Raw genomic sequence first — 25,634 nt, 5'->3', positions numbered from 1 at the left:
GAGGTAAGAGAGTGTCCACATCTCTCCTTGGAAGGGTGAATGATCTCATTTTGTCCATTTCTGAACATCAGAATGGCTGCTCTGAGATCCTCCTCTGCTCACGCCTGGGTCTTGCCTGCTCTGCCCTAGGCCCAAGCCCATGACATGCAGGCCGGGAAGGTGCTCCATGCAGGGGAAGCTGCTGCTGCTGGATGGAAAGAGGCTGTTGAGGCTCAGGTATAATTTTTGGGAGGTGAGTGTCAGAGGGCAGAGGAAGTGTATGGAGTCTCTTATTTCCTGGGTGCTTTCTCCCCCTCACTCCAAGATGCATATCAGTAGCAGACCCTGGCTACCAGAACCCCAGAGAGAGGCCGATACAGAGATCAGCAGTGGGGTCAGGGTGGTAGTGAAGCAAGTGAGGTATCCGAGGTGCAGAACTTAAGGAGACACTCACTCTGAACGTTTCAGCCGCAGTGTAGGCACCTCCGTGAACCTGAGACTGAGTACCTCCTTAAATTTTGCATCCTGGGTACCTTGTGTGTTTCACCCTGATTGCAGCCTGGTCCACAGTCTGGCTGTTTCTCTTCAGCTCCTCAGTGTCACGGATAATTCTCAACAGAGCCAAACGATTTGATAGCTCATCTTCACTTCCATGAACTCTTTGAGGATTGGAGTGTAGTGGTTGTTTTTCCTAGTTGTGTCCCCGCACCTGGCAATCTTTATTGAGTAAGTGACAGAATGTACATATTAAGGAGAATGAAAAGGAAAATCATGCTGATCTGTTTGGGACAGTGTCATGAAACTTAAACTGATAATCTTTAATAGACTTAGAACAATCCAAACTTTATTTTCACATTCACTTGTTAGCATTCATTCATTCGCTTAGTTATTTTTTATTCATATATTCATTTAACCAACTAATCATCCAGCCACCCAACCAACCATCCTTCCAACTAACCCACCAACCCACCAACTCACCAACCAACCAACACAACCCATCACAACTGTGATGTCCAATATTGAAGTCATCTTGAATGTCGCCTCCTTTAGGAAGCCTTTCCCATCTCTTCCCTGCTTCTATACCTGGACATGATCCCCTTCTCATACCTCTCACAGCATATGTCACACTGGAGAGAGCTGACAGGCTACCGTGTTTCTCCTGCTGGATTGTCAGCCACCTGAGTATGGAGGTGAGTTGTCTGTGACCCTGCCTCCCTCAGTTTTGCTCAGAATTGTTCCAACCGTATTGGATGGAGCTGAATTACTGGGATGGCCTTGGGGGAGGGGAAGGTGAAATGTGAAGTCTTCCCTTCACTCACGGGACACACAGGAGAGTGGGACTAGTGCTTTAGCAAACAGGAAAATCACCTAAAAATAGGAGGCAGAACTGTCCCAGAGCCAGGTGGATGGTGCATTGAGATGCCATAGGACCTTAAGGGGGCAGGGGCTGTTCCTGGGCTGGGCCTTGAAGGCTGAGTGGGGTTGGCATAGACTAGCTGGGGGCCAGCCAAGGGCCTTGCTGCTGTGCCTGACATACTCATCACTCTTCTGCACCTTCCTCCAAGCCTGAGATTTTAGGGGGAAGTTTGCTCGTGTCCCTGGGGATCTCATTCCTAAAGACTAAAGCAGCTCCCTTGCTCTTCCTCAGCCATCCCCCCCTCCCTTTTCTTTCTGGGGCCTGCGTTGGGCTCTGCTGCATTTGCAGACATTTCTGGATAACGCGCACTTATGGTGGCTCGTGGAGAAAGAGCCTAAGCTCGTAGCTTTCCAAAGGATTGGGAAAGGGCATTGATTTAGGGAAAAGACGGGCATCCTTGTTCCCACCCTGACTGTAACTCTGATAGGCTGGCGACCTTGGGTTGAGAGAGCTAACGTCTTTCCCCTGCCAGATCCGATTCCATCCTGCTGGAGTGGACCTTCCCTCATGACTCCTCAGCTGGTTTTCCTAAACGGTGGCCATGACTCACTCGGGCTGGTGCCTCCACCTTGGAAAGATAGCCTTTGATGCTGAGTTCTGTCAGGGGCATTTGGGGCAGAGTTCTTCACATCACAAAGATGACCCGCCAGGGCAGTTTCCTGTGTAGCTGGATTCCATGTGTGTGCCTCATTCCAGAAAATTCCACTTTGTTTTCTCTGCTCATTCCACAAGAAGTTACTAAAGCCATGGGATTCCTTCCATTTCCTGTTGAGGCCAGTTTCGCAGCCATAGGTCCTTCAGAAGTAGAACCTCTTCCTGACAGAGTAAACAGCTTTTGATCTCTGTCTAAATACCTGTTTTTAAATTTTATTCAGTTCAACAAAGCATTTATGGAGCGCCTCTTGCTTGTTCAAATAGTGCTGGGGAGAGAGATGCTAAAGATGTGGTTCTTGCCCCAAAGAGGACCGAGACCTCCATACACATAACTGTTCTACAGGATTAGAAAAGAAAGCAAGAAAATGACGAGGGGACAGAGCAGAGTGCCACAGAGCGAGAGTCTGGATTGTTTCAAGGATAATTAAGCTGTTGATAGTTATTGAACACTCGCTGTGTTGCAAGAGCATTCAGTGTATTACCTCATTTAATTCTGATAGCAACACTAGGAGGGTTATCAGCTCCATTTTACAGGTGGGAAAACTGAGGCAGAGAATGACCAACCAGCCCGAGTGCATGCAGGCAGTCTGGCTCTAGGGACCTCAGTCTTAACCCTTATCCTCAGGCCCCTGTCTGAGAAAGAAGGACTGATGAGGAGCTGGCATGGACAAGGACTTAGAGGGTTGGTCTGGCCATTCAGGGGGTGGACGCATGCCACGCTGAGGGGCCAGGGTGTGCAGGTGTGAAGAGGCCAGGTGCGGTGGTGTAGCTGGAATGCAGGGCATGTGTGGGGACTAGCAGGAGAGGAGACTGGAGGACCAGTCTCAAGCTAAAGAGCAATAGAAAGGTCTCTTGCATTTTTGGTTAGGTGGTGGTTGTGTTTTTTAACTAGTTAGAGCTGTGCTTTAGGAAGATTGGTCCAGGGGCGCTGCAGGACTGAGAAGGGTGACCAGTAGCAGGAGCCTGACCTAGAAGGTGGGGTGGTACCTGATCCGACTGTACCAGAGCAGGGAGGAGCAGGGGATCTGGGAGGAGAATCCTGGGGACTTGGCGTACAAGGAGGTTGCAGGCCTGGAGGGCTGGGAGGCCGGGGGAGGCACTGGGTCAGGAAGCAGAGGAGGAGGCTGTTCCCGGAGATGTCCAGGGGAGCTGTTGTTTCCACAGTCAGGAATGGGGCAGAAATGCAGATCCTGGGAAATGTTGCATGAGAGGTTGGGAGAGGGGCATCTGGGAGGTGCTGGCATGGGGCTGAAAGCTGAAGTCCTTGGAAGGGTGGACATGGCCAAGGGTGCAGGATAAAGTGCCAAGATCAGAATCCTGCGGCAGGAGAGCCATGTGTTTGATGCGGTAAGGAGGAGGAGCGGTCAGAGCTGAGGAGGACTCAGGAGGTGAGGGAGGAGGTCCCAGGAAGCAGGAGGTGTGGGCAGCTCTGGACCCTTAGGAGGGAGACTGGGAAGGGCACTAGGTCTGGTGATGGAGTGGCTTTGGAGAGAGCACTTTCAGTAGGGACGAGGGGCAAAAGGTCACCTGCAGCGGGGTGAGGACACCCACAAGAATATGGAGCTTTCTAAAAGAAGTTAGAGGGGATGGGAAGCATCGGGACAGGATGGCAGCTGAAGAGGGTAGAGGGTGAGGGAGGAGAGTCTTTCTTTCCAGGATGGGAGAGATATGGGCACGTTTGTAAGCCAAGGGCTAGGTGCCAGCAGTGGAGGGGAGAAACCGATTGCTCACAGAGACTCTGAGGAGGAAGGAAGCGTGTGCCTAGGCAGGCCCGGGAAGGGGCAGCGGCCACAGTAGCCAGATTCATTTTCTGCCACGCTCCACAGTGATAATTGATGTCCATGATGACGGGCCCGGGGCATTACAAGTTCCCAAAGTACCTTTTAAATCCTCAGTGAAAGAGCTGATTCTGCTCAGCAGAGTTTTTGAGTTATTTGAAATTTATTCCAATGAAGCAAAGCATTGTTAAGTTACTGAGGACTGCTGTTCGGGAAACATTGCATTTTATTGTATTCTGAGACTTTGCAACGTGGCTCTTCATCTTTAATATATTTAGTAACTCAGCCTGGTGAGGTTGAAAGGGCCCGAGATTTAGAATTGGACAGATCTGTCCCATACTAACAGGGTGACCTTGGGCACAGTGTGTGTGTGTTTAAAAAAAAAAATCTTTACAACTTAGTTTCTTCATCTAAAAAAATGGGATGATATACCTACTCTTATGTTTATGTTATGTTTATATTATGAAGAGTAAAGGAAATAATGTATGTAAAATATTTGGTCCACAATAGTTACTTTAATAAATACTTGCTTTCTTTGCCACTATTTAGTTAGTCCAAACATTTCTTAAATGGATGGACGTATTCCTGAATAAATGGACATTTTGTGAGAAAGAGATGGGAAGTGAGATTAGAGGCAGATTACACAAGATGATGATGGTCAAAGAGAAAAATTCAGCCCCATTGTGTGGTCCATGGCCAAGGGCGGTGAGGCTGAGTGTGGGCTGGGTCCTCTGACTCAGGCACAGAGCAGGCCTTCCTCTGCGGGGCGTGTCCACCCTGTACACTGAGGGCCCAGGTAAAGCGGGGGCCACGTGGGTGTGCACTCCTGCATTTGTCTTTTCTAGAAGCTCTCCAAGGCCAGGCCTGGCTGGTGGGCTGGCACAGCGAGCTGCCCTCGCCCGGGCCCACGCTCTCATGGCTTCTGCTCTGGGCCTGGGGCTTCATTGGATTCTGTATGGCAGTGTAGTGAAACGGGGAGTCCGTGATGGAGGATGGGTTCCTATAATTGATGATGACACTTCCTTTGGTTTCCATGTCACTTTGTTCAACATTCTCCCTTCTTCTTTTGGATGAGGAAAAAAAAAATCGAGCAAAACTAGAAAAGTCAGTGATAGAAACCAAACCAAGTACTCATCTGGGGACTGGAGTCTTTTTCACAAGGCTTAGAGCCATCTTGCTTTTCTTATTCACCTACTCATGGAGCAATGACATATTGAGTGTTCCTGTTCCAGAAGCTACTATCCAGAGGGCAGATGAACTTATAAGGGCATTTCAACAAGTGTCTAGGAGCTGGTGCCAGAAGCTGCCAAGGAGATCCATCCACACAACTCTACAACCCAGAGCCTCTCCTCCCCCCCCTGCCCCACAGTGTATTAAAAGAAGAAAGAAGTGGAAAGTATCCATGTTAGACAAGAACCCAAAACAGATCTGGCCCATTAAAGACATTATGACTGATTTATCATTCTTTTTAAAGACAATAACTCCAAAAATGGTGTATTTATCAGATGCAGGAGTCCGGGAGAGCTTAAACAAGGTTCCTGGTTTTAAAAAGTGTTGTCATACAAATAGACCCCACATGGATTTTGTAGGAGACTGTTCTTGTTCTTGGGAGTTACAGGCTGAAGTAACATCTACAACTTGCTTTCAGATAGTCCAACAAGGAAAAAAAAAAGTGTGTGTATGTGTGTGTTTGGAGAGAGAGAGGGAGATGTAGAGAGAGAAAGCAGATAAGGCAAAATATTAACAATTTGTCACCGTGAGTGAAGGGTATACTGATGTTTTTGTATTAATTCTTTCAATTTTCCTGTAGGTTTAACATCTTTCAAAATAAGAAAGGGAACGTATGTATGGAACAAACAGGAAAAAAGAATAGTCAATAGGATCTGTCTTTTGACTCTCAGTAAAGCTCTTGAAGAATGTAATAGGGTTGTAGCGGGTCACTAAATGCTGGAATCTGGGTGAGGTAATGGTATGGACACAAGGCGAGCCCAGGAGACACTAAGGGAACACCCCAGCACAGCCCCTTCCTTGTCATATATGGGCATCCTCAAGCCTCTTGACCTCCAAGGAACCAGGGGCCACGACAGAAACAAGAGCTCGTATGTGTTTCCCAGGTGCACAGAGAGCAGCCTCTCTCGGCGTCATCCTGGTGGGCACTGTGAAGCCCATTCCTACCCCCTCACCAGATCCATCCTCTTCCACCCGCGCTGCTGGGCCTGGAGTCCGCACGCCCACAGCCTGGCCGCACAAGCTGGCCGCGTCTTCCCTTTCCCCACCTTCTGGATGTTTTCTCGAAACTCTCAATCCTTTGATTACACCCACATCGTGCTCAACGTGACATTTCCAACAGGAGACTCCCCAACGTGAGTCCAGCTGCTTCACATGATTTTTCTGTTTGTGCTGGAAAAAGTTCCAGATACCTTTGGTCAAAGCTCTTCCTGTTGGCTGTGCTGCTGGGACCATTGCTCGCCCACGCAGTCCAGCAGGGGCTGCAGTCTGTAGGTCCCTGCATGTCCACCCTGCCAGGAACAGGTAACCTTGGCAGAAGGGTGTGGCCCGGAGAAGCAAGGACCCCAGGGGGTTTTGGAGAGCATGTGCTTTCAGCCTCCAGCATGTGTTATTTGCATTTAGATCCCTAGAAACCAAGGGAGTCAGAGCCTGGCCAAAGGGCTTCATTCCACTTCTGCAGAAGTTTCACTCTTAAGGAGAAAAGAGAATGTGCTGCTTTGATTTTTTTTTTGCTTCTTGCAGACTCACATGGAATATTATTACCTCGTAAGGATCTGGGAAGGAGTACCTGTCATGTACTAAAATTCTGAGTCCCCACTTCTGACTTCCCTGTGAGGTGGGTCCTGTGCTCCTCTGCTTTGGAGCTTGTGGAAAGTTCCAGCACAGATTCCCCACTTTGGGCAGCTGTGCTTATCTTCATCCCCGCTCCCACTGAATACCCCCGCCTGCCAGGCTTTCCACCTGTGAGCAGCCCGTGCTGAATGCCTGAGAACCCTCACTAGAGGCATGGGTGGTAACCCCACAGGGGAGGGGAGGAAGGGGAAGGGCTCCCACGCTGTGGTTGGTACCTGAGGACCCTCATACCTCATTTCAAGTGCAGACGCTGCCTGGAGAGGCACAGGAGGCTGCCTAGCTGGCTCAGGGGCACATCTAATTTTAGCCCAGGGCGTGCGTGTCCTGATGGGGGCTGGCTCACCCACGGAAATTCCACAGCTCTCCAGTTTTATGTGTATGAGTGGTGCAATGCTCAAAGTTTGCAAGGCTCACTTGGATTTAAAGCAACATTTCTTTCTCCTTTTTCTAAGAAATGCCCAGAAAACAATCAGTCCTCTGTGTTTTTGGAGTAGGTCAAAATTTCCTGGAGATTCTTTTTGTGTGTGTGTGATGGGGCAGCATAGGGTGGAAGAAAGGGGAGCTCCAGGAGCCAGTCTTGGCTGGGCCTTTCTCTGCACGCACTTGGACAAGACAATTATATGGTGTCTGGGGCGGAGGAGACTTTGGGACATCTGTCGGCATAGCAGGTCACTGGGAATTCATGAATCAGCAAAATAAAAACAAAAACAAAAGAACAAACTCCCTGGGTTCAGGTTCAGATCCAAATGTTGTGAGCCTGAAACTTATAGAGTTTGGGTGCCTCTTGAAGACTAATATAAAACTCTCTCAATTTTGCAAATTTGACAAATGTAGAAGACCATGCCAACTCGTGCTGGGGCCTCTTGGAAGAGCCTGTGCCAGTGAGGGTCCCTGAAGCTTAAGCCCCATTAACTTCCTGATACATCAGACACTATTCCGGTTGTTGTTATTATTATTTTTCTGGCGAAGAACATTAAAACAATTTTGTAAAATTTAAATATAGATATAATCTTGAAAAAAAAGTCCAGCCTTTGAAGTGGGCAAATTAAGCCTCAGGAAAGATTCACTCTGTTGTTGCTCAGGGTCCCCATTTGGCCACAAACCTGGGTGCCACCAACTGGTTTGTGGTGGATGATCTCCGATTTCCTGAGCCTCAGTGTCTTCATTTTTGAAAGCAGCGCTTCAACGTCCCTTTGCTGCCTCCCACACAGCCTTTTTGTGAGAAATAAATTAAAAACTGTGCTTTCAAAGCGCTTGGTAAGGTAGAAATAAACACCCAGATAAACAATTCTTATCGTAAGGACAAAACTTAGAACCCTTAGAATGCCACAGAAAGGGCAGTGGAAGGCCAGGGAAGGTGAAGATTGGTCCATGTGTTAAGTGTACAGCTCCTCACCCTTTCTAAAATAAATGACCCCCAATTTCTCTATTTTCAAATTGATATAAAGTTAACCTTGGACTCAGACAGTGATTGTTCAGACTGGCTCTTTTATTAACGCTTATGCCGGGGAATGTTTCGGGGGTTCAAAATGAAAATATTTTGTCCCAGAAGTTGTTTTAAGCTGCCCTTTGGCATATTTTACCAAACAGAACCTAAGTGGATTTAATGTTTAATGGGACTCGGAAAAAGTCGGCCTCTCTCATTGGGACAGCTCCTTCCTTGGATGTTCTCTATTAGGACAGTAAAGAGCAGTCATGGTGCCAAAAAGCAGCTTCTCCTAGCAGCTAAGTAAACATCTCCGCACAGCTTTCCAATCCACGATGGAAACCGGCGGCAACTCTTATGTAATGTCTTTCAGGCGCACGTTAGAACCTTCCTTTTTATAACTCCAAGTGTGACTTTAGCCTTCCTGGGACAGGGCCAAGGTTGTAGAGGCAATCCTTTCCACCCTGCACTGTCACCCTAGCCCCGGCAAGGGTGGGGCCCGGAGGAATCTTTGTCTCGGACAGAATCCTCCCATTAGGTCCTCACTCCACTGCCGGGAGCCGTAACGGGGGGCAGCCTTAGTGATCTGACTTATTGGGTGTGCAGTCTGGGGCTCACACCGGGAGAGGCCAGGGCTCAGGGCGTGGGCCAGGTACCACATCCTGTCTCTCACTCTATCCCTGGTCCTTGGGCTCGTCCAGCATCTCACAATGGTTGGGTTTGGCTAAGCCACGCAGCCAAGTGCTGGTGGGCAGAGCGCAGGAAGGCAAGACCCAGAGGAAGGAAGATCGTGGGCCAGCAACATTCTGCTTGGTGGACTGCACAGTTTGGGTGAATGAGTGGTTACTCAGTGGATGTGGCTGTGTCCCAGAGGTGTACTCCATAGACACCACTTGTCCTTCAAGACGATATTTCTCTTTCCCTGGAGCCACATCCTCTCTGCCTGACTTTTCACTGCCTGTCGAGCAATGCCTGCCTCTCAGCACCAGTTGCTTTGTGGAGCTGAGCTCAGCCACACCCGGGCAACTGCAGGCTGTGAGAAGGGCAGAGAGATAGGAGTTGGAAGAGCCTCAAGTCCTGTTAATGTGCATCCCTTACGGAAAGAGTGACCACCGTGTCCCAGTGCATTTGGGTCTTAAGAAAACAGAGTCAGGGGGACTTCCCTGGTGGCGCAGTGGTTAAGAATCCTCCTGCCAAGGCAGGGTACACGGGTTCGATCCCTGGTCCGGGAAGATCCCACATGCTGTGGAGCAACTAAGACCGTGCACCACAACTACTGAGCCTAGGCTCTAGAGTCGGAGGAGCCACAACTAATGAACCCGCAGAGCCAAAACTACTGAAGCCCACATGCCTAGAGCCCATGCTCTGCAATGAAGAGTAGCCCCACTTGCCACAACTAGAGAAAGCCCGCACACAGCAACGAAGACCCAATGCAGCCAAAAATGGATAAATAAATAAATGATAAATAAATCTTGAAAGAAAGAAGAGAACACAGTCAGTGCCTCCAACATCCAGCATGGGATAGATGAAAATGAACTGAGGTGACAGTCTGGATCCTAAAATTCTATTTCTGCCTTTGCTCACTACCCAGGGGCTCTTGGTAAAAGCTCTGCCTCTCATTCCTACCCCATGACAGAGTGGCAGGATTAGACTAGATGGTCTGGGTTAGCCTTTCCAGCCCTTCCAGATGGATGAGTCTTATATAGGTGAACTCTGAGTACTCCTCAGCTTCCAAAGGGAGCATCCATTAAACTCCAGTTGTATACCAAGGCCTTGAGCCAAATCGGGAGAATAACATGAAGGAAGGTCACATCTGGTACCATTTTCTTTTGCCAATTGTATGGCCTTGAAGGAACCCTTCCAGTCTGATGCCTTGGTGACCAGGGTAAATTTCTTCTCTGTTCCTGGAATGTGCTGGAATCCAGACCGACTCAGCCAAGGAGAAATGTTGGATGTGGTTTTGGATCTTGCTCTAGCTCTGCACACTTCTGGCCAAGGGCGCGTGCCAGAGCCTGTGGGGAGGTGTGCATACGGAAAGATAGTTACAGTGAGAAATCATCACCCCCAAAGAACAATGGTTCAGGAGGCGAGAGTACAGCGTGTGTTCTCTGCAGCTCGACAGGCTGAGCCAATGGCTTTTCCAGGAGGATGCAGGGCCATCAGGGACCCCTCCCGTCCCAGTCCGTTCTTGCCGGGAGATCCCTATCTTTGTCCAACCTTTGTCCAGCCCGGATGAGAGAGTCCTGGGTATGCAGCCCAATTCCCAATTAAAGTTTTTCACTCGTTTCAGGAAGATAACTTATTTGGGCTGGATTGTTAAGGCAGATTGCTTTCACAGTATTCCAGGCAGGTTTCTTTCTCACAGGAAATGTCAGACCCAGGCAGTCCTAGTCAGGTTTTCCACATCCTTAAGAGAAAAGAGAGAGGAAAAAAAAAAAAGATTCCTTTTATATGTTGAAGGTCAACAGAACTGGCAACTGCCGAATATAAAACTGAGATCTGTGCACATGATGACTTCTTGATAACCCAGCCCTTATTGAGACCTCATGTTCTTTGACAGCTTAATTTTTAAAACGCCTGTGGATGTGGCGGCCCAGGGAGGTGGAGCGCTTCCCGGGGCTGGGACACGGATCTGCTCGGGCTGCGCACTGGGAGGTGGAGACACTGGAGGAGCCCCCTTCCTCTCTCCAGAGCGCAGTTTCCTCATCTGTAAAACCAGAGGTTATGCCAGGTGACTCCCAAGCGCCTTCCAAGTCTAACTCACCATGCTTCTGTACCTCGTCTTCATCTGGGGGAGCTTGGCTGAGCCTCTACAGGAAGCCAAAGAGGTTGAAAGAAGAAATCTTTTCTTTGGAGAATTTTTTTTTTAAAGTTCTTTTTACATTAGCTTGCCCTTCCCGAAGTTCAGTCTTCAGTAAGAGCCTTTAATCACAACGGTTGTGCAGAGACATTGCTGGGAGGGCAGGAAAGGAACACAACACACTTAGGAGCCGCTCCTCCCAGGGTGCCTCCTAAGTGCCCGTGGGCATGCGCTGGGTCTGAAGAGCTGAAACCCAGAGTCACTAGAGTTTATGACCCTTGTAGCTGGTGAAAGGGAAGTTGAGACTTGAGGCAATCAGTTTATTGCCAGGTGATGCCAATCTTCTTTGGCAGGAGCTGGTCCTGTGGCTCATCTGTCCAGTTCCTATATGTCCACTGACAACTGAACAGCTCTCTGCTTCATTACCATCCAACCTTCTTGTTCATTCCAAAAGGATGTTCTGTTTGAAGCAGGGTAGTAGAAAGAGTGGTGAATCCGGGTCAGGAAGCCTGGACTCTGGCCCTGGGGTTGTCAGTTTCACTTGTCTCATTGTACTGCCTCTGACGCATCTCTGATATAGTTTGTAATCTCCTGGGATAATAGACATCCTCATTGGGCTACTGCCTCCAGCAGGGAAGCTCCAATGCTTTAGTGTTAGGATGCTCTGTAGGCTTCAAATATGTACATATCAAGTAAAGCAAAACCCTTCCCTTCCCTTGAGCTTGCTAAGTTTTTATTTTTAAAATATATATGAGTATTTATTTTTATCAAATGCTTTTTCTGCATCTATTGAGATTATTTTACACTTCTTCCCTCTTTTGGGGGATTTGTAGGTTTTCTAGGGAATCATTAGATTTTCTAATGTTAAAATATTCTTGCATCCCTACTTGGTCAACATTTTTTTCAAACTCATGGCTGATGAAGTGGTCTTTTATTCTATTTCATATTTTTGCACTTAGGTTTATAAGTGTTAGGTTTTTGGAATCAAGGTTATACTAGCATCATTAATCATCATTATCTCAACTAACACATAGCAGTTACTCTGTCGGATACTATTCTCAGCACTTGATATATTAACTTGTTGAATTCTCACCACAAACGTTTGAAGTAGGACTATTATAAAGCATTTTACAGAGGTTCGTGATGGCTAAATTTTCATGTTGGATTCTCCTTTTGTTATTCTGTAACAAGCAGGTTTATCACTAATAATGCTTTTTTATCCAAAAGTTTATTTTTATCCCATAGTATTTAGCTACATTAGCTTTTAAATGGTTGGCATACAAGTGATATATTTTTCCCCATGCTTTCCCCATCCTTTGTGTCATATATCATGTGAAACAGCATATTGCTAATTTAAAAAATCAATCTGAGTGTCTCTGTCTTTTATCTGGCAAGTTTAATATGTTCACCTTTATTGTAATTACTGATATACTTGAATTCATTTGTCCTGTTATATTTTACACATTGATTTTGACATACTTCTAATTTCTTTTTTTGCCCCTTTCTTTTCTTTTCCTTTCTTTTTTAAATTAACCATTTTAAAGTGAACAATCCAGTGGCATTCACAAATTTGTGTAAGCACCACCTCTTCCTAGTTCTAAGACATTTTCTACTCTTCAAAGTAGGATCTCTTCCTGTTAAGCAGTTTCTCCCCATTCCTCCCACTCCCAGCCCCTGGAAACCATCAATCCACAATAGTTCACATAAATGGAATCATATGTGACCTTTTGTCTCGGCTTCTTTCACTTAGCATAATGTTTTTGAGATTTCTCCACTTTGTAGCATGTATCAGTACCTCACTCCTTTTTATGGTGGAATAGTATTTCTTTGTGTGACGTATAACATTTTGTTTATCTGCTCATCCATTGGTGAACATTTGCATTGTTTCCACCTTTTGGCTATTGAGAGTAGTGCTGCTGTGAACGTGTGTCCCTGTTTTCAGTTCTTTTGGCTATAGACGTAGGAGTGGAATTGCAGGGTCATATGTTAATTCTATGTTTAGCTTTTTGAGGAACTGCCAAACTGTTTTTCACAGTGACACTTTCTTGTGAATTAACTGATATGCACTCTTTTTTTTCTGCTTTCTGATTTGGAAGTTACTCTTTTAGTGGTTACTCTTAAGTTTTGATCATAATTGACTTAAATTTTTAAATTTAATCAATATCTCTACCCCCTCAAAAATGCAAAGATTTTAGAAAGCTTTTTTTTTTTTTTGAAACTCTTTATTGGAGTACAATTGCTTTACATTGTTGTGCCCATTTCTGCTGTACAACAAAGTGAATCAGCTGCATTTATACATATACCCCCATATCCCCTCCCTCCCAGGACTCCCTCCCACCCTCCCTTTCCCACCCCTCTAAGTCATCACCCATCATCAAATTAGAAAGCTTTAATTCTGATCATTTCCCCTTCCCAGGTACCCTGCTTGTTATTGTCTAGTATCATCCCTTTGTTTTTAACTTGCCTCAGATTAGTTGCTATTGCTACTATTTTTATTGTCAGCTCTCATTTAGGTTTACCTAAATGTTCACAGATTTCTTTGCTTGTATCTTTCTTTCTGGGTTCAATTTTCTTCTCCTGAAGTAAGTCTCTTAGTCATGCATTCAGTAAAGATCTGTGATGGTAAGCCTTTTTAGTTTTTGTCTGAAAATGTTTTCATTTTGTTTTTACCATTAATATTTTGAATACTAAAGATGTCTTTTGTTAAAGGAATTGTTGTTTATAGATAATCTACCTTTTCTCTAAGATTTTTCTCATTGTCTTTGGTATTCTGGTAGTTTCAAGATGACATATCCAGGTGTGCATTTACTTTCTTGTATATCATTTGAGACTTACTATGTTTTTCTGAGGATTCATGTCTGGTAGGTTTTTAACAATTATCTTTTCAGTAATTTCCTTTCTCACATTCTCTTTATTCTTTCCTTCTGGAATTCCTTTTAGTTGCATATTGGACTTAAATTTTTTTCCCTCCACGTCTCTCATTTGTTCTTTAATATGTTTGATCTCTCTTCTGATTGACTTGCATTCTGAGTAAATGTCATCTGATTGTTCCTAGTAATTTATTATCTCTTTGCTATATCTAATCTCCTTTTTTAAGTTTACCAAAAGTTTTCCCCAAACTTTAAAAAAGTTCTAACCCATAGAAAAGTTGAAAGAATAGTACATGAAACCTACCTTCTGCAATTCTAAGATTTTTTTGCATTTTTCTTCTCTCTCTTTCTTTCTCTCTCCTTTTCTTCCCTCCCCCACAAGCATTTTTGATGATTGATTTGACAGTAAAATTCAGATACCATGGTGTTTCACCCCGAAATATTTCAGCTTGCATCTCTTAAGGACAAGAACATAACCACAGCACCATTATCACACCAAAGAAATTTCACATCGACTCAGTAACATCCACTAACATAAAGTCCACAATCAAATTTCTCCCAAATGGCTCCAAAATGTTCTTTGAGACTTTAGTTTTTCAACCCAGGATCCATTTAAAGTTCACTCATATTTGGTTGCCATGTCTCTCTAATCTCCTTTAACCTCAAACAATTTCCCTTCTTTTTCAGTTTTTCATGATGAATGTAGGCTTGATGTCTCATAGAATGACCACATTCAAGTTATGTCTGTTTCATTATTGGGTTTATGTTAAACAATTTTTGGCAAGGACAATACATATGTGATATTGTGTACTTCCCATTACATCACATCAGAAGCACCTAATGTCAGTTTGTTTTATTTTTGGTGATGCTAAGTCAGTCCATTAGGGTTTCTGCCAATCTCTCTGTTATTGTAAAGGTAACTTTCCCTTTTACATTAATAAAGAATCTGTAACTTTGAGACCATATGAATATCCTGCGCCTCAAAAACCTTTTAACTCGTGGTTTGAACATCCATTGATGATCTTTTCCCATATTAGGAATTTATAAAATGGCGATTTTTAAATTTTTGTCATTTTATCGTTCCTTTTCCACTTATTAATTGATGGTGTTGTATAGAAAAGAGCTTTCTGTTATCTATCCCTCCCCTCCTTCCTCCTCTAGTAGTAGACTCATGGATTTAAAAAATATGTATTTAATACGTTATTATCCATCACCATCATTGTATGCCCCAAAGTTTTCTTATTTCCATGACTGTATTCGCTTTTCAGAGCTGCCCGTTCTTTTCTCAGAGTGTTTATATCTTTTCGTATGATTTCCATTCCTTTTTTAAAAAAAGTCCCCTACTCTCTCTAATTACAGCCTCTTTTAGATTGCTGTTCTATTATCTCAAGTTCTTGAGGGTCCTACTTTTTGTGTCAGTTGGCTTTCACATATGGTGGATCATTTTCTCATATATTTAATAGTTTTTTATTTTGAGCATATTTTCAGTGGGACTTAAAGAAAAGTCTCTCTCCTCTGGGGGAATCTTGTGTGACCTGCCTGTGGAAGTGCCCCCTCAGTAATTTTATACTGCTTCAGTTAGGTGTGCTGGGCTATCACTGGATTCTTGGGCTGCACGAGTGGGGTCGATTCACACTGGGTTCAGTGTTTTCATCCAATAGAATATGTAGTAAGTGATCAATATCTTTCTTCTCATGGGACATCTTTCTTTTGTAAGCGTAACTAATTTAGCTGAGTATCCAGTACCAAACACAGAGGAAGGAGCATCTCCTTGGCTGTTTTTATGCTGAGAGCTGGTAAACTATTCTGAGTGTTGGGTGCATAAGCAGTAGAGCATCTTCAAGAATAGCATGACCCAGGCACGTCATTTCTCACACAGCCCCCATACCTGGTCACGTTCCATAGCGAGTGGCCTTGCTCAGGCTTTCCCCAAGGTACAGGTGAAGCACCTGATGCCCATAGACGTAAGTGACTTGCTCAAGGTCACTCAGAGTCGGGGGATCAGGGACAAGGATTCTGGTCTCAGAGTGGCTCTTTCTACCCACCCAAGACCCAGTTATCCAGGGATTGAATCCTGGCCCTATGTAGCCCCAAACGCCTGCGGTGCCCTGGCCCTTGTCGTTCCCTTGGGGGCACCAAGGGGATCTTGTCTGGGAGATGGAGGCCTCAGACCTGGCACAGAAGCGGGTGTTTGTAGCTTGGCTCCCATGGATTTATTAGATGCACACTTTGACACATGTCTCTAGGTTATCTGCACAGTTGCATTTTGAAAAAGTGTTTTGAATCCTTGATTTATCTTTTTGTCATTGTTTTTCATAATAGTTTTCACTCAAAGGCAAGAACATGCTTTTAAACTGACCACAAAGGAACACATGAAAGGAACAATAGTGCATTCCCTAAGTGTGAGTGTTACTGAAGTCTCCTCTGGTGAAGAGATCTATGGGAAAAGGCACAAAGCATCTGAGCTGGGCTCTCGCAGCTGATGGATGGCCTCGGGGCGGAAGTCTCAAGACCGGGAGGAGGCCCAGCTGTACTCTATGCAACAGGAACATCATCCCCACCCTCTCCCCACGGCTCGTGGCCATCCGCGTGCCCCAGAGGCTTTGCCCTTGGGAGCCAAGCGGACCACGTGGGAGGTTTGGACATTGTCTTCTGGTCCACAGGAAGCCGTGGAGGGTTCTGGGCAGGGAAAGGAAGCATAAAGTAGAAGAAAGAGCAAAGCAGAGCATTTGGAGCCAGCGGCCTGGGTTTGAGCCCTGGCTCTGGCACGCGTAAGTTGTGCGGCACCCATTTGTGGAGCAGCGACTAGGTGCTGGACACACAGGCTGCAGAGGCAAGCGAGAGAATCCCACAGTCCTCTGCTCCTCCTCGAAGCAAAGGCTCTTTCTCTTACTGTGTGTATTAGTTTCCCATGGCTGCTACCACAAATTACCGCAAGTTTAGTGACTTAAAACAACATGAATTTGTTATCTCGGTGTTCAGGAAGACTGAAGTCTGAAATCAGTTCCACTGGGCTAAAGTCAAGGTGCTGGCAGGGCTAGAATCTGTTTCCCTGCCTTTTTCAGCTTCTCACGGCCACCCGCATTTCTTGGCTTGTGGCCCCTTCTTCCGTCTCCAAAGTGCATCACTTCAGCCCCTGTTTCCATCGTCATCCTCCCTGTCCTCTTCTGTGTCACATCTCCTTCTGCCTCCCTCTTATCAGGACACTTGTGATTAGGTTGGCCCCACCTGGATGATCCAGGATGCTTTCTTCCATTTCAAGATCTTTAACTTAATCTCATTTGCAAAGTTCTTTGTGCCGTATAAGGTACGATTTTTCCATTTCCAGGGATTCGGATGTGGATATCTTGGGGGACCATTATTCAGCCTACCACACCCTGTCGTATTGCGATTTATGTCTGTTTATTTTACACAACTGGGTCTCCCTGCGGCAGGGAGACAGACCTGCCGGATAACTGCCACACGTTCGCTAAGCGAATGAGTGAAGACATGGATGAATGTGTGCTTTGGAGTTGACAAGAAGGTAACATTCCAACTGGGCTGTAGAGGATAAGTGTGAGTTTGCCAAAGGATATTCTAGCTGGAGTGAACAGCTTATGAAAAGGTGTAGAGGTGTGAGCTGAGAGGTTAGCATGGAGGACATGCAGGTGGAGAGGGAGGGTGCAGAGGGCGGTGATGCTGGGGTGGTAGGTGGCCAGGTCACAGACAGCCCAGTGAGCACACTAATGGGCTTCGGTTTTGTTTCATGAGGAAGCAGTATATGTGGTGGTTGCTGCCATTATCTTTAGAGTCATTGCCTGGGTTCAGATTCCTGTGCTGACACTTATTTGCTGTGTAACTCTGAGGAAATTATTGGACCTCTCTGAAACTCAGTGCACTGACTACTTCATGAGGCTCTTCTGAGAAGCCGATGAATTTTGATGTTTGCAAAGCACTTGGCACAAGGCCCGCTGTAGTCAAAGGAATCAGAAAGTATCTGCTGTTATAATTGCCATCGTTTTTATAAATTTGATGACTATTGTTGTTGATGATGATGGTGCACCTTTGAAGAATGTCAGCCAGGCATGGCATGGTCAGATTTGCTTTTTAGAAAGATGCCTTTGACATTCATGTGAAGATGTGGGGGCCAGCACAGGGTGGGGCATTATATGGGTGTCAGAAAACTAGTTAGGGGGCTGTGAGAATGATCTGGGTGAGAGACGAAGAGGCAGAGAGCAGAGATGGGCACGAGAGATGTTCCTGCCATCGGGATGTGCCGGAGGTGCCTTTACTCCTGATGTTCTGGGCTCAAAACGGTTCAAGGTAGGCCATCTAGCACCTGCACCTCAGTCCTTGCTTTTCAGACAGGGACACTGAGGCGCAGCAAGGAGAGGGCACCTTGCCTTAGTCTTCAGATAAAATAGTGACAGAGGGGATCAAAGGGATGGGACTCAGGTCCTCAGCTTTAGTAGCAGCGTGGGTGGGAGTGGGGAGAGGTGTGGCCGGTGGAGGCACCTGCTGAAAGTGCAGTTCCTCATTGCTGGTCACTGGGGCGGGGGACACAGCCTCTGTGTTGACCCCTCTCCCCTCCACATCCTTCTGGTACCCCTCCGTGCCTTAGCTCCTCTTTCCGACTTGTTCTTTCACCATTCCCCACAAGGACGCTTGCAGAATCCTGGTAGCGTAGGGCCGTTGGAATATTGTGGTTTTGAATTGAGGAAAATGGGCTTGGCTGAGTGGGGGAAGAAGAGGGGAGGCTTAGGCCTGCCTGGGAGGGAGGGGGAGGAGCTCTGTGTTCCGGCGCCAGAGAAAGAAACCCGGAGTCCAAAGCAGTACAGTCTCAGGGGTTTGGTACTGCACGTCCTCCACGGTCTTCCCCTCATGCCCCTTCATACATCTTCAGGAGGAAGCCAATTCAATAGGACCTACTGTGGCAAGATTACGATTGTTACTTCAATCATATCTTACCCTGCAAGGATGTTGGAGGAAAATATATTTCAATGCCACGTTCAAAAGAGCTGTCATTTTTAACATAGTAAATGGATTTTTCAAGAGGGTGATCTAATGCTGTTATTTTTAATACATTCTTTTTAAAAAATGATCTGACTTTGGTTCAGATTGATGCATGCTGGAAGGAAAAAAAATCTAAAGAGAGCTAAAATACAGGGAGGCTACTTAAAGAAAGTTCTGCGTGCACATCCCTGAATTTACACGTCAGGATCACAATATGTATTCTTTGGTGCATTCTCGAGGTTTCTGATAAATGGCTAGCTGATAGCTTTACAAGAAAGCTGGGAGAAAGGAAACAAATAAAAACATGAGATAAGAAAATCTGTGCAGTGATTGCAGGAACTTGATTTATGTGTGTGTGTGTGTGTGTGTGTGTGTGTGTATGTGCACGTGTGAGTGTGTTTCCCAGCAGTATTACAGTGGCATCAGCAAGTCAGCTTGCATTCAGTTCTTGGCAAGGGTCAAACTACAGGGTCTGTCATCCTATATTGACTGATGTGCATGCATGTATGTGTGTGTGTGTGCGTGCGTGAGTGTGTGTGTGTGTGTGTACACAGAATTGAAAAGTGCCCCAGAAGTGATTTGGTCCCATCTGATGTGGAACCTGTGGCTCAGTGAGGGAGGGTGCTGGTGCAAGGTACACACAGAGCAGCAGGGCCAGAGCTGGAGAGAACCCGTCTCTCTCTTGAAGCTTCATCTAGTGCCCCTCCCATTCTTTTCTACTGTTTGAATTTCTCTGTCATTCTCCTATGGTACATTGACATTTCCCTTTTTTCCTAGGAAAAATCAGTTGCTGATGTGCAACAAGGTTGATGGTGAGCTGGGTGTGCTGCAGCTTGGTAGGTAACACTAGGGCCTCTGTTCTGTGCCCATCACGGTCCAGAGGTCTTTATTTGGTCTGTCTGGGAGGTAGTGGGTGGTGGGGCTCTCTGCTGGCTGGGGTGGGGCTCCTTTCCTCCCACCTGACCTCAGGAAGGAGGGGCTGGCCCAGGGAGTAGAGCAGGCTTCTCTCTTTTTTGGTTGATGTCCAAATCCATCTTCTACTGCCTATTTCTCTTGGAGAAATCCTTATAAGAAGTCTAGACATTTCTAGATCTGAAATGTGAGAGAGGGGACAGAGAAGCATTTTCTGCATTTGGAGGTTCTTTTAGGGTTACTCAGAACCTACAGAAGTCTCTAGAAGACAGTGCTTAGTCAAAATATTAGTACATCTCTGCCTGGAGAATTCCATCCTTTAAAAATGTTTACCCACATATCACTGAGTGTAAAATACAAATTGTGAGGTGCATCAGTGCACGCACCTTTCGCCTTCAGCTCAGTGCCCTTCCACATGTGTACACACCGGTGCACCTTCTCTGCAAGATCTAGACGAGAACATGTCCATCCACTCTCGTTTTGAAGCCATCTTTTTTTCTCTTTCTGAAATTCTCTAATCAAAGACTGATGTGTTTGCAGGCCTTGGCAAAAGCCAAGAGTAGAATAAAGGATGACAACCAAGGACCAGACATGAAAGGACGAGGCTTGAGTGCCATTGACCTTTGCCCTTCTCCTGGAAGCCGGCAATTTACCTGTTGGACCATTTTGGCACACAAGAGCTGAGAGCTGCTCACATCCTTTTCCTCTCCTTTTAAGCACTCCCTTTTACATGAAGGAAGAAGGCAGCTCGCCCTTCAGAAGTGACTTGTGTGAGACATGCTGTCTGACAGTTTGCTTTGATGGAGTTGAAAGGCAGGGGCAAGCCTCCGAATGACAGAGGCAGGGCTTTGTTTATGCTGCTTAGTTCTCTTCAGAGGTAACAGTTCCTCTGAGTTTTAACCATCAGAAGTGGCTGGTGGGATTATTTGGCCCACCCAGGAAGGGGCAGATTTCGCTGGGCACACGGCTGTGCAGGATGAAGTACGGAGCCGGGAAACGCTGGCATCCGAAGCCTTTCTGTAAAGCGCTTTAGGATTTTCTAATGAAAGCCACTCCTGTTTGGACAGAAAGCAAAGCAGAACCCAGAGGGCTTCTCTTGGGAGGAAGGCTTTTAGCAGTTCTCTCAGAACCCGGCTCTGTGAAGTACGTGTGTGTTTTCTGCAGGGAAGCCGACCCTTCTTTGCTAGTGGTCCAGCTGACGGTTTGGAGAAGGAGACAGAGATAAAAGATAAGAGGGCAGGGAACCCAGTCACCCAGAGAAAGGGGAAGAGAAATTTGGGGCAGGGGAATCAGAAACAAGGAGTACAATTTGCTTAGAGGAGCCGCATTCCCTTCCCCACCCCAGTTCATCTTTCTTTGGTTCAATTCAGCAAACGTGGGTTAGCAGTTACATGCCTGGGCACATACAGGACTGTTGAAAGCAGATGGAGGTGATGAAAAGTGGCCTTGCCTTCTTGGAGGGCGGGATTGGGTGGGACGAAGGACTAGAGGTGTCCTCTGATAGCAACACACAAAGCAAATGACCAGCAGCTCTTCACTGCTTCAGGCGGTGAGTCAGCCAAGTCTGTGGTGGGTTCCAGAAGTTTCTATAGTGAGGTGGCACTTTGGGCTTTGACGGATGAACAAGATCCTGTCAAGCAGAGATGTGAAACAAACAATGTTTGAGGCCATCTCTGGATGTGTGTGGAAGATGGATTTTAGGGGTAAGAGTCTGCACATTGGGAGACTGATGAGGGGGCTCTTGAAATAGTTCAGAAAAGAGGTGACGGGGCCCCTGTTCCATCTGGGGAAATCCTATTACCTCTTATGGGAAGTTTCCCTGACCCCTTAAGGCAGAATTATTTGCCTCTTCCCCTCTGCTCTTACAACCTTTGCACTCACCTCCATTTCAGCATTAGCATCATGGTATTTGTTTGGGGCTCTGTCTCTCCCTCTGGGCAGTGAGCTCCTTGAAGGCAGGGGTGGTGTTTTCATCATCTCTGGACCTCCTCTGTCCCACATAACCAGTGGCACATCATGGGTGTTCAATAAAGTGCTTGGTGAACAAATAGAAAAATAACGACACATTCCTATAACCGTGGGGAGAGAAAGGGCGAGGTGGGGGTCAGCGTATGAGGCCGTCCGGAGGCAGGATGATCTGGAGGCTGGAGCAGTGTGGTGTGTGGGAGAGGGTTGAGGTTTGGCCTGGGTCCCTGGTGGAGGGTTGGGGAGATGGAGTCTGTGATCAAAACGGAAGCCTGGAGGGGTTCTGTCCTGAGATTCCTGAGTTTGGGGTGTTGGGGCACTTCCAGGGGAAGATATCTTGCCATTAGTAGGAAGTACTGAGTGGGAACCTGGAAATAGGGATATGTGGGCCTCTATTAAGTACTACCAAGTATACGTGTATGTTTTCCTCTAAAGGGTAAATAAAATGGTACGGCACACAAAATCCCTTGCTTCTTTTCAACCAGACATTTACGCCAGGGCCTTAAAAATAGCATTTTCAAACCACTGGCATTTGCAGCCAGTTTTGTCTGCTTGGCCATGTCATGCTGAAGTGCTTTGTTTTCCTTTGCATGGCCGTCCTGCCACATCTGGGCCTGCCTTATGGTCCTGAACCAACTCCCTGCACAGGTGACAACTGCTTCCTGGCAGAAGCCGAGGGAGGCTGCCTCCTCCTGGGGGCTGCACCCGGTCGGCTCCCCTTGGGCCCCCAGCCTTTATCCTCAGACTTAGTTCATGGGGCTCGAGCAGAGCACGTTTCAGCCCTGGCTCCCTAGGGGACAATCTCTGACGAAACAGAAGCCTCCAAATAGGCTTAAATCCTGGCCCCTCTGGCCCTCCAGGAAACAATCTGGACTGAGACATTGCAAGGACCTTCAGGGCCTGGCGGAATCACTCAGTTTCTCTTCCTCTCTGTTTTGGGCCTCAGATGCCTAGGGTTGAATTAATCACACATCTCTGTTCCTTAATGAACATTCTCAGTATTAATCTTTGCAAAGCCTCCGCTTTGGCCTCCCTCTAGCCTTTCCTTCCTGATTTCCCTTTAGCCACACTCTATACTCCCATGACCCGCCTCTCCATAAGCAGCCAGTCTCATGTATTTAGTGATTTCTCTTTGCTTCTGTGTGTTCTTGCAAAACTGTTTAGTGTTGTTTTGTGTGCACGTGCCTAAAATGGATGTAAATCATGTTGTTATATATCCCATTTGCTTTCTTACTTTCTCTGCCCAGCACCATGTTTTCAAGACCTGTGTATGTTGCTGGGTGAACATCTGGTCTTTATTTCAGGTGTTTTTGTAAGGCCATAGTCACAGGGTGGCTTTTTCAGAGAACCTAACTAAGGAAGGTTCTCATTTACATTCCAGACTTATTTAAAAATTTTGTTTCAGCCTAAAGGTAGAATCTGTCTCCATTTCAGTGGACTGAGCCTCTAGGAGTTGGCCTCTTGCTGTGTCTGGTCTCCCTCCAGAGGAGAAAAGGAGGCTGTAGAATAAGATTTAAGGCATGGGTCCTGGGACACCATCTCAGAAGATGCAGGGACTGTGCATTTCTCTCATCCCAGATGCACAGAATTATTGCAGAGAATGTTGATTTCTGTACAGTGTAGCGTGGTGTGCTTTTTAAGTCATCATTTAATCTTGGGGAAAGGAGAGGGGGAAGTCTCCTGAGGCTCTGTGGAGACAGGCCTGCTCCGCTTTGCCAGCATAATTGCCTTGGGCTGTTTTCCCTTGGGTTCTGGTAAATACCGCAGCAGTGGGTATGATGGCAAGTGGCAGCCTTGCCTGGCTGGCAAGGCTCAGGCCGGTGCTACCAAGACTCACACGGGGACCCTCTCTGGGCCTCAGTCACCCCAGCTGTGAGAAGACTATATTCGGAATGTGACTTAGTGTCCCTGCTGGGTGGAGGTCCAGGGAGGTCTGACTGGCACGATGGCAGAGCGATTAGGAGTTGGCCCTGGTTTATATTCTATCCTGCCACTTTCCATCTGTGTGCCTTTAGGTCAGTTACTTAACTTCTGTAAGCCTCAGTTAACTCCTCTTTAAATGGGGATGATGATTACCCTCTCATGGCACTGTTGTGGGGCTTCGGTGATAAAACACGATAGTTAGCAAATGAACACCATGATAGTGATAATCTATGATAACTATTATTATTCTCTCAAGAAGGGCAGCGCTATCTTTCCTAATTCTGCCCTCTTCATGTTTATCCTCAGGGGGACAGATTTGTGGGTCATGCCCACCTTTGGTAAAAACCGCATCTGAGCCAGGCTTTTCTGGGCTTGACTCGACCGCTTAGGCTTAGGCTCTTGTTTCTGCGTGTCCACAAGCAGACCTTTCCAGTGGACTGATAGCCGAGTCCCACCTGCCAGCGTCCTTGGACCAGCATGGCGTGACAAGGAGCAAGGGTTCTCACTCTGCCTTCTTCCTTCTGCTGAAGGCTTGGGAGCCCTGGGGGACTGGGGGTAGATGGTGGAGAAGCCCTCCTCTCATCCCAGCCATCTCAACACTCATCAGTGTCCTGGGTGTTAAATGGCTTCCTAGTCCGTTTTCTGTGGGTCATAGCAATGAGCTCCCGTGGCCATGGTTTTCTTTCAGAGGACGTGGAGGATGAATTGGTAAGGGAAGAAGTCATCCTGTCTCCAGTCCCATCAATGCTCAAGCTGCAGGTAGTGTCAAAGCCCATCGACCTCTCAGTGGCAAAGGTAGGTGTCAGCTGAAAACTGCGAGGTGATACGTCTTGATTTGAATTGGCATGGTGTGTGAATTGGCATGGTGTGAATTGAAGGCCTCTTGATTTGAGTTGGTGTGGACGAGGTGATTTTCATCTCTGTGGCTCCATTCATCTTGTTACAATCTCTCAGTCATTGTTAAAATGGAAATTTGCATGTCATGTGGAAGAAAACCTGAACGGAGAGTTCGGAAAATGGGGGCCTAGCCCTGGCAGCTCCCTCTTCCTCTCGGAGACAAAAGGTGAGGATACAGCCGCCTCCCATTCAAACATTCCAGGATCCAGCTTTTCTCCTGGCCCAGAACTGCTTCACCACGTCGGCAACCAGTAACTCCGGAGTTGTGATGAGAATGGGATAATTGTCCTCATTAGCTTGTCTGCTCCCGCACTGGTACCCTGAGCTGGGCTCAGGCTGGGCTGCAGTGAAGGAAGGACAGGGAAGTGTTGCCAGTTCTTCAGCACCGCCTGGGTTCACACCAGTGTGGCCTTGTGGAGTCAGACTTCAGGAGCCAGTTCCTGGCCTCCTCTGCGGGGATGTCCTGGATTCCTCAGCATCTCTGCTGCCAGAGGGCCTCGCCCTTCCCCGCGGCCCGCGGTTCCTGCGGGATGGAATGCTGCTCCTGCTGTCCTCCACTGGCTTTCCAGCCAGGATCCAGGAGGAAAAATAAAACTCCTGGGGGCGCAGCTGACCCTGTTCTCCTCCTCTTTTACCAAGTATTTACTCAGCACACAGATGAAAAGTCAACAGCTTTTCAAGGGGTTTTGTCCTTCCTCTTCCCTCCTTCTTTTGAAACCACAGAGAGAGGGTCAGACACAGTTAAGGGGCCCCAAGCCTGGGAGTAAGTGCTCTGGTTGTCTGTAGCCACAGGGCTGTGATTCTCTGCAGTGGGTACTGCTATTTTGGGAAGGGTCCTCAGAGGCCTCTAAAGACCACCCAGTCGTAGCATCTCTAAAAGCAGCTGAAAAACTCGAGGCCCACACAGAGAAAGGAGGACCCAGCACGTATGGCATGCAGGACCCGGGTTTCCAGGCTCGTAACCCTGTGACCTGGCAACCATACTGTGCTAGATAGTGTATTTTTGGCTCTCAGTTACAAGCACATAACTCTGCCATTGTAATGTAAAAGAAAACAGACAATATGTAAACAAATGGGCATTGCTGTGTTTCAATAAAACTTTATTTACAAAGCAAGTGGAGGGCCAGATTTGACATATGGGTCATAGTTTGCTAGAGCG

At 46.8% G+C, this 25,634-nt stretch overlaps 1 protein-coding gene across 2 annotated transcripts in view; it reads left to right on the top strand.

Annotated features, from left to right (window-relative positions):
* The window catches only part of MINDY4 (MINDY lysine 48 deubiquitinase 4), a 116,130-nt gene that overhangs the window by 38,817 nt on the left and 51,679 nt on the right, over window positions 1–25,634 (top strand). For both annotated transcript variants that reach the window (XM_057731908.1, XM_057731909.1), the window contains exons 6-7: window positions 19,556–19,614; window positions 24,267–24,373. In XM_057731908.1, coding sequence (XP_057587891.1) covers window positions 19,556–19,614; window positions 24,267–24,373 — 166 coding nt within the window. The remainder of the gene's footprint in view (window positions 1–19,555; window positions 19,615–24,266; window positions 24,374–25,634) is intronic.

This window comes from Hippopotamus amphibius, chromosome 4 (assembly GCF_030028045.1).
Source record: "Hippopotamus amphibius kiboko isolate mHipAmp2 chromosome 4, mHipAmp2.hap2, whole genome shotgun sequence".
Classification (NCBI taxonomy): domain Eukaryota; kingdom Metazoa; phylum Chordata; class Mammalia; order Artiodactyla; family Hippopotamidae; genus Hippopotamus; species Hippopotamus amphibius.
This window is presented reverse-complemented; position numbering and strand designations above follow the sequence as displayed.